At 35.9% G+C, this 15,882-nt stretch overlaps 1 protein-coding gene across 6 annotated transcripts in view; it reads left to right on the forward strand.

The window, feature by feature from the left end:
- Nucleotides 1-15,427, forward strand: part of slmb (beta-transducin repeat containing E3 ubiquitin protein ligase slmb) — a 28,650-nt gene extending 13,223 nt beyond the window's left edge. For all 6 annotated transcript variants that reach the window (XM_067109802.1, XM_067109799.1, XM_067109798.1 and 3 more), the window contains exons 7-13: nt 1,658-1,849; nt 2,013-2,156; nt 4,360-4,478; nt 5,045-5,155; nt 6,976-7,054; nt 7,208-7,368; nt 9,918-15,427. In XM_067109802.1, coding sequence (XP_066965903.1) covers nt 1,658-1,849; nt 2,013-2,156; nt 4,360-4,478; nt 5,045-5,155; nt 6,976-7,054; nt 7,208-7,368; nt 9,918-9,921 — 810 coding nt within the window. In that variant the 3' untranslated portion in view covers nt 9,922-15,427. The remainder of the gene's footprint in view (nt 1-1,657; nt 1,850-2,012; nt 2,157-4,359; nt 4,479-5,044; nt 5,156-6,975; nt 7,055-7,207; nt 7,369-9,917) is intronic.
- The last annotated feature ends 455 nt before the right edge of the window (nt 15,428-15,882 follow it).

Genomic DNA, 15,882 nt, shown 5'->3' on the forward strand with positions numbered 1-15,882 from the left:
TACAGTTGTTTGCTCTTTTATGGAAAGTGGTGTTGGTTGGACTCATTGTTACTTTGTTGGAAGTACTCTGTTGTTAGGCCTTAGGTTATGCCTTCTCAGTATCTTTTTACTTGGTTTTTAACTCCTTTTCCTTTCAAAACAAGTTGTCGATGAGAAGGGAAGTGTGTACCACAGATAATTTTCTTATTCCTTATATTGCATATCTTGACAGTTTTCTTAAATAGTTGTTTGGTCTCTCTCTCTCTCTCTCTCTCTCTCTCTCTCTCTCTCTCTCTCTCTCTCTCTCTCTCTCTCTCTCTCTCTCCAACACCATTTAGTTACCACATATTATATGACGAGCTTGATGGCGCGCGCTACGCTGCGCTGGAACCCAGCGCTGCCTGTCGTCTCCCCTACCTAACCTTCCCCCACCCATGGCAGACAAACAGGTTTGCAGGAGGGTGGATGTATCATGTCTCCCTTACCCTCCTGATCCCCTACCTACTCCACCCCCACCCAGGGCAGACAAACAGGTTTGCAGGAGGAGGGTGGATGTGTCATTCTCCCCTACCTTTCTGATCCTCTACATACCATGCCCCCACCTAGGGTAGACAAACAAGAAAGATCCATTCGGATTTTAATGTTATAGATTCTTCCTAAGTAATTGTGAATGGTGTTTTAGTTCAGTACCTATTAGTCTTGTTTGGAATCATTCTACCTAGCGAAGCGCATCATCGCCAACAAATATATATAGGTGATAAAGGCCTCATGTTGTTTTCCTTTGTAGGAATTTACATTTTTATCACGATAGTCCAGAATTAGAAGTGGTTATACTGTGGTTGTGTTTAGGTAGAATTTAATGAGAAATAGGTTTTAGTTAAGTTTTATTGTTTTAAAATTAAGGGGAGAAAAAAAAGGATGAAATGTTCCAACAGCAGAGATTTGACTTCTGCTGTTGTAGGGGTTCATGTCAACATCCTTTGAACTCGCCGTTTGTGTCTTTTAGTGTCATCTTTTAGTATGATGGTGTTTTAGGCTAGGCAGTTTTCTCAACTGTGCATTTATGTTTATTTTGATGTTTTGCAAAGAGATGTATATTTTATTTACGCCCATGTCTTACTTTCATATACATGTACCCTTTTTATTGTACACTCAGATTTTATGGGTATATGTGAAGTTGAACTTGTATACGTTCTTCCAGTGGTATTTTGAAAATTTTCTATGATGAAATTCAACCTAGAAAGTCTCCTTGAGTAGTAAAGGTTTTCTTCCTGTATATTTGTATCATGATGCATAATAGAAAAGTTTTGACATTAAGAAATGATGTGACTGGTGTAAGTATTTACGGACAGGTTTACAAGAAACTTGGATTTATAATTTAGACGTTGTAGACATTATATTTGTTTCTCTTATTTTCATTTAAAGAGATTATCTAGTACAGTGAATTTAATGTAATTATGAAATATTTGAGAACATTGGAATGTAGGCTGCTGTTTGACTTCTTAAGCACATGTTGGATTATTTTTATATCTTTTGAGTTTACAAGGTATAAAAGTTATATTACTTGGCTACATAAATTCTCTTGTGTAATTGTACATCATCACTGAAATGAGTTGTTTAATATTTTTGTTAGAACCTGATGGTATTAACCTATGTGGTGAACCCTTGTCTTTTACAGGTGTTGACAGGTCACACGGGTTCAGTATTGTGCCTACAGTACGACGAACGTGTAATTATTAGCGGCTCCTCAGACTCAACTGTCAGAGTCTGGGATGTGAACACTGGTGAGATGACCAACACTTTGATTCATCATTGTGAGGCCGTTCTCCACCTTCGCTTCAATAACGGAATGATGGTTACGTGTTCTAAGGTATGATGAGGGTTGTTTGCCTCAAACTATAGCTTAGACTTTAGTTATGCTGTGGCTTTATGTTGAGCATTGTGTACCAGTGCTATGTACATTAAAGATATATGTTTTTTTTTTTTGTCTTGAAATGGTATTATATTGTAAATGTTTCATTTGTATTTTCAAGGACCGTTCAATTGCTGTGTGGGACATGGTCTCTCCTACGGAAATCAATTTAAGACGGGTGCTAGTTGGTCACCGAGCAGCTGTTAATGTTGTTGATTTCGATGAAAAATATATTGTTAGTGCTTCTGGTGATAGAACTATTAAGGTAGGTACAGTTTTAGTGGCATCAGTATTGCTATAACTTGACCTTACAATATTTTATATATGACTTTTGTGGTGAAGTTGATTTTTTGTGACCAGTACGGAAGGGGTATAAGGATACAAATGTTAATCTCATACTTTACTGTGATACACGTTTGCTGAAAGCTGTTCTTGTCTTTGAAGCTTGGCAACAAGGTAGTCAACTATTGACGAGCATTTGAGAGGTTGGGTTTTCAACCCATCGCTTTGACTGTGGGAGTCTCCTTTTCACTGGTTGCACTACTATACAAACATCTTTGTTGCTTCAGGACAATTATTGTGACTGTTGTTGTTGTATTGTTTAATGGTTTTTGACTCTGTGCTGAAAACTACGGCTTTTCTTGTGATCATGTGATTGAATTTGGTACAAATGATGGTACCTCAATCTTCAATCAGCTTACAATTTTGGTACTAGTGATGTTACCTGAATCTTCAGTCAACTTAAATATGAAGGTGTGACAAGTGTTTGTATGCCATGTCACTTGTGGACTGATACTTATTTTAACTGTCCTTTTTACTGAAGGTAATGTGAGCTTTCTCCTTCAACTGCACTATCTGTCTGTCTGTCTAGGTTACTTGGCCAGAAGAAAAAGTTCAGGTACAATACTGCCAGTTTTTGGAGTAACAATTGCCTAAAAGCTGGGCTTGAGAGCTGGCATTTTCAGAGAGGAAGAATAGCACTAGTCATGATTTTGTGATAGTGATAATTTGCATTCTTCCTAGGTATTCAAACCTTAAGTCTAAGATATCATCAACTCTACACAAACCACATATTTGCCATTGAACAAAGGCTGAAGCGTTATATCAGCTGTTAAGTGAATAGGTACTCTTGTCCTCTTAACATGTCACTAGGCTTCAATAACTAGGTCAGCTTTTACCAGCCACATAGACACCTCAAAGTTTTATACTGCATCAAGAAAAAATCTTCATCTGAAAGTTATGATTTTCAATTTTTATTTCTTCGAAAGGCCTGAAATCAGGCGGTAAGAGAGCCTTTCCCTACCACAAACCATTGATATATCGGTCGTCTCTCTGAAAGAGGACAGCTGCTTATCTGTTATACTTTTCAAAGCCAGAATATATTCCATATTTTGAATTATCATCTGAAGCAAGTTCATCTTTATATTTATCACTTAGAAAATATTGTATGATTACTCACAGATTGTCTGCATTTTTGTCAGTTATGTTATGATTATTTTGTTGTGTTACTGTTTTAGAAGATTAATAGATGAATCTCTTACTTGGAATGTTAATTGCAAAGTAAAGGTTATTCTAAGTTGGCACTTGCAAGGAATTGCTGTTAGCTGTAAGATATCTGGAAAACATTTAAGTGCAGGCCATAATGCAGTGGACCCCTGCCTATTCGCAGATTTTTCTGTGGCACATATATATACATTGTTTGCGGCCTGTTTGTAATATTTTTCATAGAGAAATATTCACAAATTATTGTATTTTCATATTTTTGTGACTAAATGCATTTCTTCTGATAAAACTATTAAAATACTCAGGTATAAGCATTTTTAGAGGATTTATCTTTTTTTTTGGTGTTTGAACTATCAAAATAGGCAGTTATAAGCTTTTTTAGAGGTGTGTCAAGTATTCACGGATTTTAGATATTCGGGATAGCCGGTTGTGGTACGTATCCCCTGCGAATACCGGGGATCAATTGTATGGGGTCTTTGTTACTCATCAGAAAGTCAGACCCCCAAAAGTCATGTCAAGGTGAGATGCTGCTTAGGTTAATCTGACCAGGAGTTTTAAATACTTCTTGAAAATTGTAAGGGTAGCCATAAGTTTTTGCTTTTTTGGACATTAGTTAGGTATTATTAAATTGTACTTCTTCAAAAAGGTAATGTTAATATTGCCTACATGCTGACAAAGTTTTCTTAATTATAAACTGTCTTTGACATTTGCATTTTGTTGAAATTTGGAAATTTGTGTAAATTATCTTGAGGGTTTGTTTTGACCTGCAAGGGTGTAATTGTAAGAAGGGTTGGATGTGTCTAGGTATTTTGTTTTAGTAAAAATCTGTGTTTTTACATAATCATAACACTGATGATTTTTGTATCTTACAACCAATTACATTTTTTTCAGGTTTGGACATAATCCCACACTCTGATGATTTTTGTATCTTATCTTTGGACAAATCCAATTGACATTTTTCTTAGGTTTGGAGTACAGGGACGTGTGAATTTGTACGGACGCTCAATGGTCATAAAAGGGGGATTGCTTGCTTACAATACAGAGATAGACTAGTCGTTAGTGGTTCTTCAGATAATACGATAAGGTACGTAAACACTCTTTATTGATCTTTATAAAATTGGAGGCATGTTTTAATGATTTTAAATTTTGCTGTGTTGGTCAAGGAAGCACAATATGTGAACTCTTTTAAAGATTAAGGCTTTTGAGCATAATTTTTGCTTGAATATGTTTCAACTTTTATCTTAATCTTCTGTTAGTATGAATGTAAACTGTCAAAGGTCTCTCTCTCTCTCTCTCTCTCTCTCTCTCTCTCTCTCTCTCTCTCTCTCTCTCTCTCTCTCTCTCTCTCTATCAGGGGATCAGTGCCACTGCAGTGCATTACTGTTCTTTGCAGTGTCCTTTCAGCCTCTAGCTGCAACCCCTTTCATTCCTTTTACTGAACCTCCTTTTATATTCTTTCTTATATCTTACTTTCCATCGTCTCCTAACAATTGTTTCATAGTGCAACTACGAGGTTTTCTTCCTCTTACACTTTTGTAACCTTTTACTCTCAATTTTCCTTTCAGTGCTTAGTGACCTCTTAGATCCCAGCGCTTGTCCTTTGGCCTAAATTGTATATTCTCTCTCTTACTGATCATGGTTTTTTTCCAGATTATGGGATATAGAGTGTGGCGCGTGTTTAAGAATTTTAGAGGGTCATGAAGAACTAGTCCGCTGTATACGATTTGACAACAAAAGGATAGTATCTGGAGCATATGATGGGTAAGTACACATTTGACTTTATTTTGCAGTTGCATTGGAGTGTTTACCAAAATTGTGTAAATATAAAATCTCAAAAATTATGTGAGCTATTGGTAAACCATGACTTAGGAACAGGTTTTTCAGAGTAAAACCGAGACCATCAAGCATATATCTCCGTGTTAATGGTACAGTATTTTATTGTCAGTAACTCAGAGGATGGTGTATGTCCTACATATTTTATGATGAAGACTTGGAGATTGTTAACATGGAATAGTTACTTCCACTATAAAAGCTTGGTTAAAATCTCACAGCAGTTATTTTAATTAAAGCTAAAAATCCTGGAAAATAGAAGAGGTTAAGATGGAAATAATCTTCAATTTGCATGAGTGCAGACATGGATAGATTAACATAGCTCCTACTTAACATAATTTAGGTCCATATGATGGTCCCTGACTTTTAAGAAAATCACTGACAGGCTATGCTTCTCCATTGGTAACCTCTTCAATATTTGTTTTTCTTGGTTGATGGCATTTTATACTTTACTCAGTATAAAAGTTTTTATAAATGCCAGGAATCATGAAATTATTGCTTTACAGTAAAATCTTCGTCTAATTGAGTGCCATACAGAATATTTTTCCCATAAATGAAATAGTAATTAAACTGCAGTGTTGCCAGGTGTTTGTTTAATATATTATTGTCATCTATTGATAAATCTTCAGTCTTTTATTTATGAGTTAGGTTATTTCTGTTACAGTACTATACATACAACTTCATTTATTACCAAGAAATAACTTCATATTCTGTCATGCCCTTCTCTTCTGTCTTCATCCTCGCATCATAATTCTGGTTTATAATTATGCTTATGATACACAGTGTTTGACATCAGTTTGGATAAGTAGCACGGCACACAATTGGCCAATATATAAAAAATATTTGTAGTAAATAATTTTTAACATTTATTCTTATCCACGCACGTGAACTTCAAGGATATTTTACAAGTCTCAGAAGTGCTAACAGTAGAGATCTTTGTAAAATGATAATGATGATTGCAGTATCACTGTATAATAATATATAACTGAGGAAAAGTAATAACCTACTCTTACACGTAATTGTTGGCACTACTAGTTAATGTTCACATATTACCTTTACTTACCAGCAGCCAAAGCTGGTTTTTTACCAAATGCATAGCTGTTAAGTTCCATTGAATAATGTACTGATGATTTGGTGGACTGAGTGTGGTTATAATGAATATCTCATCAGATGATGTGGTAAGCTCATAATATGAAGTTTCATGGTTGGAATATCTGTATGCATTTTCAAGCATTCTCATATTTTTAAATTGTAAATCTTTTGTTATGTGGCATTCTACAGGTTTCTTGTAAATCCAGGTTATTCTCTTGACATACCTGTACATTTACTGGAGTTTTAATTCAGTTAGGCTTCATGGAACAGTCCACCTATGTAGGTCAAAGACTGGCTGTACATTTTACACTGAATGTAATATGCTTCACTAGGATATATATACTGTAGCCTATGTTATCTTGTTGTTGAATTCTAAAGGAAAGTAGTTTTTGTTACTCTGATTGAAAGTTAGTCCTTCAAAAGTTAGTACAGCACACTGAGTGATTTTTTACTATTTAGATCATATTGAATTATAAATATGAGGATAACACTAACTCGAATGGTTACATCACAAAGACCTTTTATTTATTCTTTTAAGTGAAACTTGTTGGGGGAGGTTTTAAGAATCCTCATCGTTTTTCATTGCAGTCAGGTTTGGTATTTCAGTATGCTGCTGATTTCGTTCCTTTTCTTGATTAATTTTTCATTTGGTATTGCAGGAAAATCAAGGTGTGGGATCTCCAAGCAGCGTTGGACCCAAGAGCACCAGCAGGCACCTTATGTCTTCGAACTTTAGTTGTAAGTAGGAGTTTGTATGCATGTGTTGTTTTTCTGAGAACCCATTCAAAATAAAAATGGGGAATAGATATTGTTATTCGGATGAGGAAAATGATGAATGCAGTGTGTCATCTGATTAGGCTTTCTGATGATGATGATTCTCTTCCCACCTAGGAACATTCCGGCCGAGTGTTTCGTCTGCAGTTTGACGAGTTTCAGATCGTTTCCTCATCTCACGATGACACAATCCTCATTTGGGATTTCTTGAATTGTTCCCCGCCTGAAGGATCTGGGCCAGCTGGTGGTCGTGGGTGCTCACCAACAGGAGATGCAAGGTGAGCTTTTCAAGTTTTTGTTTGGGGAAGCCTGTATTTTGTAGTGTTATTTGTTGAGCTTCCAAAAGAAGCAAATTAGATCCATTTAGAAAGAAATAATGCTATTTCTACATGGAACAAATTTGCCTCTTTTACACTGGGTAATCATCTTTTGTTTTGTGTTGAGGAGAGTCCCATGCTTGTTCTCTTGATTGCTTTATTTTAGGTTACTTTTGCAGCATGAAGGTAAACCACCTTTGCCTTCGCAGTTGTGTGTTAGTGTCCTCTCAATTCCGCAAACACCTTTCTTGGTGTTAAATATGTCACATTTTGTTAACACCATTTGATTTTGAATTGTAAATAGAATTGGTGAATGCAGTCCTATATTGATTGAGTTATGGCTTAAATTATGCCTTGCTGCATGCAGTGTACTGTAGGTAGCACTAATATTTATGATGTGTTTTCAACCCCTGCTGCATTGTTATCGACCTTTGCTTCCCATCCATTTCCTTTCATCATTGTGCAATTACACTAACTTCTTTGCCCAGCTTCAAATTTCACCTGATATTAAGGGCTAATTCTTTAGGGCAGGCTTGTAAGGCTTTGTTATGAAGAAAAGTGTAAATGGCTGTAAAGAAAAGGATTCTGCTGCTATACCAGTTGAGGCTTGCTTAACACCATGTGGATTGCTGCAACAAACTAATGAAAAAGAAGAGCTAGCCCAAGCATATAAAATTAAAAATTCATCAGTCAGAAAGGCATATCAAGAAAGTGTGATAACAAATGTAGCATCAAAAAGTGGCTGGTGTATTAGTACACGTTGGGACATTGGGGAAGGTCATAGAGTTTCAGAATGGCATGGTGGAGGAACAGAGATGTACAAAGAGACACTGACGAGGAGAAGAAACCTTCAAACTTTGGCTGGTATCCAAAGAGAAGGGAAAGGAGGCTAAAAGTCAGCTGGCATAGGTAAAGAGGAGGAATTGGAGTCAAAATCATAATGCAACAGAGGGAAAAGAGATTGCCAAGATGCAAAGGAAAGATGGACAAGCATGAAGGGGGCAAAGTATATGTATAGAAGATGGAAATGGGGGAAATTAAAGTTGAAAAGAAAGAGACATTGGACTGTTGTAGAGATTATTATGGAATCCTTCTGAATGAAGAAAATGAACATGATCTTGGGAAGATTGCATAATAGAATGATTGGTAAAGAATAAAACATATTAAGAGGTTAGAAGGACCCTCAGAAATATGAAAAATGGGAACGCTGGATGACTGTCTAGAATAACGTATAACAGCAGAAAGAGAGCCAGCCACCAATGAGCTTACAGGCAGCTGTTGATCGATAAATGTGTGATCATGCATGCAATTGAAGACTTCCCTTGACCAAAGTCTATACAGTCACCCTAGTTTAGATTTGTATGCAATTGATATGTTGTAGAAAATTTGTATGTACAGTAACTGATCTTTGTATTTGTATGTGTTTGTCTTCTGATACTCTATAACCATGTCTCTCTTTGATTTTTTGTAACTATTTAAGATGGACTTCCTCTTATGTATTAAAAAGAAGAAAAGAGAGGAGAGGAGATGCCAAAGAGATGACATCCAGAAATTATATTGTTTTATTAGTCTCAAGTTACACTCTGGGTCCTTCACACACCTGAAACACGTAAATTATTGTAAAAACACAAGTGGTGCTGTACCTTATAAATGTCTCCATAAAATTATTGATTTTAATGCTATCCATATGTATAAAGAAGTAAGGCTCATGCTATGCAAAGATGATGATTTGTACAATTTATTAAGAATTTGTTAGAGCTACTTGTTATTTTTCGGGGAGTTTACCTTTACCAGTTTTGAGTATACTTCATGTATCTCTGGAAACCTGCTTTTTTTTGTTATATATAAGCTGCATCTCACTCCTAGTAATTACCATACACTATTAATAGTATAGCGAAAGGAAACTTACGAGGTGAAAGGAAGTTGATTTTGTACTTAATGGTCATCCTACTCTAGCCAAGGGTCTTTTCTTCCCCCTGTACACTTGAATAGTTAAGTCAAAACAAAAATAAGAATAAATCCTTTTTTATTGTACAAATGAAAAATATTTGTCAAGTTGAATTGGGTACATCGGATGTTATCAGTTTATCTTATGCTTGCGGTGCTTTCTTTCAAAACACTGTAATTTTAGAGTAATAAATAAGCAAGTTAGGAAATAAAAAAAAAATTTACAAAATTTTCTATTTCTTAGAAACAGACAAAAAAGAAAGTCCAAAATGATTTTTTATCAGTGCATGACTGTTTGCCAGGAGTTTTAACTTTTGAGAATTTTACTAATCAATGATTATTTAACATGCATTGATACCATACTTAAGATTTGATGAAATTTGTAATAGTCAGTTATTTAACCAAGGTTACGTAAAGCCAGTGTTGTTACCTGAGAAGCCAGGATATCTGTTATTCAATGAAGCCTTGTTCAAGAAGAGGAGAGGCTTTTTAAATTTTTTGCTTAGTAAAGTAAGGACTGATATCTGTGTTGCAATTACAAATGTTGGCTTTTTTCTTTGCAGCTAATGGTATGGAGACCTAGTGATCTAGTGGTTATTTGTGTTCTGAAATTATTGGAATGTTCAGACGTATAGAGACATTCCATGTGAGGTGGTCTGCAAGAGTACATTTTGATGCTTCTCTTGAGGACTCGATGTAACTCAGTGCTGTTGTGAGACATTCTAGTGTTTGTGCACTGTTTGTGCACATGTGGCACTGGACCTGCATGTGCCTTGTGAAAGCAAGGCACCTCTGCTCCCCCGGCCCGTCCATTCTACTGTGGTGTGATAGGCAAATTAGATGACTTGGGTGCAAAGCCACAAGGAAAGTTTTCGCACCTGTGGTTATTGAGGTACACTTGTGTCCTCTGACTATATTTGCAACCTGGGGTTTAACTACAGTGTGTGAGTGAAAATTTTACAAATTTAAGTGTGTATATTGGAAATAACTCGAGGAAATTGTCGAACCGTCAAGTATGCTGCAAATTACATATTTTTTGCATCTAGTATGAGATCAGCAGTGCCTGTTCTATTCTGCACCGTTCATTTTTATCATCATCATTAACTCCTTAAGACTTGCGTCCTGAGTGGACTAATTTGTTAAAGGAATGTCCTTTAAGAAGAAACTACCATTGTCCTGCTTCCAACAGTGATTAAATAGTTAGAGATCAGTGACTTCGTGATGTGAGGAAATTTTTTGAATGAATGTTGAACTGAAAAGTCATCAACAGTTAATGATCTCATTACTCCAGTGTAAAATGGGCTTCAGCTGATTCAAAACTCTTAATAAGATGTATTAAGATTTGGATTTGAGTACATGGGGCCCAGTGCTCTCTCCTCAGCGGATGGCAGAAATGATGCTTCCGTTACCAGAGTGTATCTGGTAACAGAAAATGCTTTTGTGTCAAGTTTTTTTTTTTTTTAAGTGCAATAACTGAGTTTTAAGAAAAGAATTCCTCCTGAAAGTTTTGCAAAAAGTAAGGAACTATTTACTGTATTAAAGACACTGAAATCAAAACTCATGTTAGCTCCTGGGAAAGCTTTAATAAGTGGTCTCGTTTGTTACTGAAATTATTCTGCGTTTACTGGTATCATGTTATTGAACCTTGGATACATATTGTAAAAAGCTAATAAAGATTATAAGAGTATGTTACGTTGCCTAGTATACTTTGTTTTGTAAACTGTAGATTTGAGGCGGTTTCATTTGATGTAAAATTTTTACATTTTTCATTATTCTGAGTTTGTTTATTGTATTGTCTTTCTACCCGTATCTTATGTCAGGGTCAGTGACACCGCCAGCATCTTTTTCATCAGAACCAGGCTCTCCCCCTCATTTTTATTCTAGTAGAATGTATTTTTTGTCCCCTTTTTCCAGTTTTACTCTTTATATACAAAATGTATGTATATACACTGTATATATATATGTATTTACGTATATGAAGTGTAAGTCAACCGTGTGGATGTGCAGGTTTGGCATTGTACAAGGGGCCAATGTGGTTGTTGCGATACTTCATTCCAATGAGATTTTGTTATCCCGTAAGTCCATCTGATGTCTGGTGATGTCTTTAAAATGTGCTTTTATAGTTAGGGATATTTCTGTCAATAATGAAGCGATGTAATTCTTTTGTTGACAACTTGAATGTTGATTGGTGTATAAGGGGAGGGGGAATTAATCTCTAGGATTATTTTCAGTTGATCATTTTTTATGTCCTTTGGTGAATCATTCACTGGTGTGAGACATTGTGTGGATGAAAGTTATACTTGCATTTATGCAGCTATTCAGAGCCGAACACTTGCATACATTCATACGCTCTTACTGGTAGATGTTTTACAGAGGGTGCGGTTTATCTTCCTTTGGACGTTACACATCATTGAAAGTATTCGATAGCACTTGTTGCAAGCCTCACTTGTAAATAGACCTAAGCTTGGTTATCATTGAAGTTTCCTTTTGCATTTTTGTGGTATGTGTTACCACAAACCTAAGTTTTGTCTCTGGATTGAAATTTGTTACTGTACTGACAGTCTGCAGACAACAGATCGTGCGTTTTTTAACCTCACAGCAAAACGTATCTACCTTGCCTATAAACGGAAGAAAGCAAACCTTTATAATTACCATTCTTGTAGGGGCTAACCCCCATGTGTTGAATCTTTACAGTTTAAAGAGCAGTTGAAAGCTAACCTTTTCATAAAGATGTTAGTCGTGAATGTCATACGATTGGTTGTGGATTTTTGCAGCGTCTTTGGGAGACTAAGAATCAGCTGCAACGTAATTCATTGAGAATGTGTCAATCGCATTGTGTTTGAGTGTGCGTGTCATCGGTGTTGACTCTATCATAGTTCTGAACAGCATGGGTACGTAAAGTTGCACAAATAGAGCTTTGATGACGTTTTTAGAGATATGATTGGTTGCCAAGAATGCCCAGTTATGTTGCTTGAATACCATGCTTGCTCTTTGGTAAGATATACAGGTTTTTTATATTTTTTTCCTCATCATTTGGTACATTGGTAGGCTGTGCAATCAGCAGGTGATAGTAAAACTTGATAATTTCCATGCCTGAATGGATAATTTAGGGTTTTTTTTTATATAAATCTTCAAGTAAAGGGACTCCTTGAATTATGTCCTTGCCAAATTTTTAACTGCTTTGGTGGGATGCGGCTAGGCATACGAAAAGTTACTTAACACGTGAATTATTCTTCCTTTTTTCTCATGCTCTTTTCTTCATATTCAGTTGTCTGTTATTTGTAAAGGATTGTCATATCTTTGGGAACTTTAACAAAGGCACAAATAGGTATGAATACCTCATATATCAGCCGTAGGTATAATTTTTTTTCTACATATTAATGGCATTGATATTGTTTTGGATTTGTTAAAATTTTTTATTACTGTTGGTATCAGTTTATGATGAATTTTATGGAGGTAAGGTAATTTGATCATCATTAGTTTATCACATCATCATATCCCACACATAAAGTATTTGTTTCCTTTTGACATTGGTGGTTACAAGTGTCACTCGTACTTACTTTCAGGTGACTGTATATATGAGAGCTTTAAAAAGTTCCTGGTTATCTCATTAGCTGTTCTGATTAGGAGTTGGGGATTTTTTCTTGAGGTTTCTGATCTTAATGTCTGTTGCTGTTTTGAACCGTGTCTTGACTTCCGACTTCCATCCAATATTTTAGGAAGTCGTTGGCCAGATTATCAGACTATCCTAATGCTTGAAAGTGTATATTCATTATTTCCATGCCAATAATAGTCTTGAGATAAGTGTTCTCCTAGTCATATTTGCTTCAGGAAGATCTGTTGTGTCACCTACATAACTTACTGTCCTTTGTTTATTTTCAGTCAGTCTGTTAAATAATCCTTCCTTTTACTTTACCCCTGCATGCGTAACGGAGTGACATCTACGAGGTCAGAGTAGGATTCGTAGTTTAAGAACTTGGGGGAACTTCTATCCTTGACGTATGTAGCGTTGCACTGTTTAGAAGCTGTGAATGTATAAGAACAATTGTCCAAAGATTTCAGAGATCAGAGACAGGTGATAGTCAGGGGATTAAGAGGTTAACATGATCCGTTTTTCGAGAAGGGAAGCAACCTTTTAAGAAAATGAAACAGGTCTATGTTGTTACATCTGATCTCTCATGCAAATTCATTGCTTTAAAGACTTCCAGATGCATCCATCGGACTTCTTTGGCTTTCGTTCCTGGTTGGTTTGGTGGTACAATAGTTGGAAGTTTTTAATTCATGAATTGGAGTTTAGTATGGATGTTTTTTTTTATTTTGATGGATTGTTGTCCCCTGATGGTGTCATGTCATCTGTGTACTCACCCTGAGAATTGCAGAAAAGATAAATCTTGCATGTCTTAACTCTGACATAACATTTGTATTATTAGCAGCTTCAGTGAAGTAGCTAGACTGTATGTTCACTGCATATTGCAGTGGTAAGTGTGTGTGGCTACAGTTACAGTTAAGTGCAGATTCATTCTGTGGTTATTGGGCTCTTTTCATCTAACATGAAAAAAAAGATTGATCGAAGGAAGCCTCCATAACTCAGATAGGAGACTTTTGAAGACACAGGTACTAATCTGCCTCTATGAACATAGTATATATATGAAAATATAATATAGTCTGTCCATATACAAATATAGGAAGCATAGGATACCCCAGTATTGTATTTGTTATCGGCGACTGATTAGGAGAAAGCATTATTTTTGCATAGGATAAGGAAATGGATCGCATGAGACTCTGTCACATCCTAACTCATATTCTGTGTTTATTTAGGAGAATTCTCTTGGATTTGCGTTCAAAGGGAATTCCCAAGGTAGTATTATAATTTATGATTTAAGAAAACAAGGGTGCTCTTCAAACTCTCTGGACAAGCCCTTCGTATCTTAATAGTTTTTCAACTTGATCACATTAGAAGTGATGATATATACTTTCAAATATCCCTGATTCTTGATCTTGTATGCTGATGCTTATTGGGATATTCAGGATTTCTTTGATTCCTATTTTATTTGGGATTCACATTCAGTAACAGTAAATTAGTTTTCATTTGTGGGAGGGGGGAAGGTTGTACTGTATATTTTTTCTCTTCATTTGGAATACGTGAAGAATTGCCTGTCCGGTTTCTGTAGAAGTGATGTTCTGATCTTTTGAAGTGATGATATTGTGGTACAGATAAGGATTATGGCTAGTTTGGAGTTAATTTTCAACATGTTTCTTCTTTTGATTTCTGAAAACCAAAAAATCAGGCAGTAGTACGTAGAACCTAAACGGTCAACTCATTTTTGACATAGAACTGCATTTTTCTCTTGTTTTTCTAGGTATGTAAGTTTTGTTGTAAGTGAATGAATGAATGCTAGTATCTGTCACGCGTTCACGTTCATTATTCTCACCCTCATGCCTTTCATGTCATTTGGTGTACGGCATTCATCTGTACACCGTCTTCACTGGGCATAATCATGAATCTCCATTGGCTGCATAATAGAAGAAGAAATTCCATCTGTCATAAGTCATTTTTGCTTATTGCCTGTAAAACCTCATATATTGATTTTTTTCCCTTATTTTTTATTACTTTTAAGTTTGTGTTTCCCACTTCGCCTCTTCCAATCCTACTAGTCATTTCGTCGACAGATGGGCACCTTTCATTTTGCCAGTCATGTTTATTCATGCAAATTGTCAGTTGCATCGATTTTCGTCCAGTTTTGCTCATGTTGCCACAGTACATCTCAGTATATGTCACTCATCCCATTGACATCATTCACACATCAGATATCATCGTTATTTTTCATAGCATTCGTTTATATTTCTCGCAACATCAGTTTGCACTTTGACATCGGGCATGAAGGTCCCTTTCATAGCCTCATCAGTCCACGTTCTTTACCATCTCCAGGTTTCCGCCAAGGCTTTCTTTGCCTGTGCTATTATGTTAATATGTCATATTTGTTAGTTGTGAGTGTTTTAAACCACCATTACCCGTCATATTTTGTAGATTATGAGTCACTATGGATCACTTAAATAAAGACATTTCATGTAAGGAGAGTTTTGTTTGTCCTTCAAATGATCAGATATTTTTATAGATTGTTTTATCATTACAAATTTGATTTTATACTTCTGGTGATGATTTATGAAATAAATCGTCCCCAGATCTGTACTGATTACCATACAATTTATTTTATATAAATTATTTTTCATATATCAAGTGTTCCTCAACTAATACATGGAATGTTAAACTTGGAACTTTTGTAAGGATAAATGATGATTGATGTATTCAAGAGCTTTCAGGAGACTAAAACTGTCATAATCATAGGTAGGTATGATGTTTCATGGCAGAGAGGTATTTCATAAGATCTTGATCAAGATGTGAGATGGTGAATATTCCAAAGCCTGTTAGCTACATGTTACTCTTCTGAGGTCGAGCTTGGTGGCAGAATGGGATGGACACGTATGGGGTAATGAGTGTTGCTTGAATGGAATGTGCAGCATGTACGT

The sequence above is a fragment of the Macrobrachium rosenbergii genome, chromosome 10 (assembly GCF_040412425.1).
Source record: "Macrobrachium rosenbergii isolate ZJJX-2024 chromosome 10, ASM4041242v1, whole genome shotgun sequence".
NCBI classification, from domain to species: domain Eukaryota; kingdom Metazoa; phylum Arthropoda; class Malacostraca; order Decapoda; family Palaemonidae; genus Macrobrachium; species Macrobrachium rosenbergii.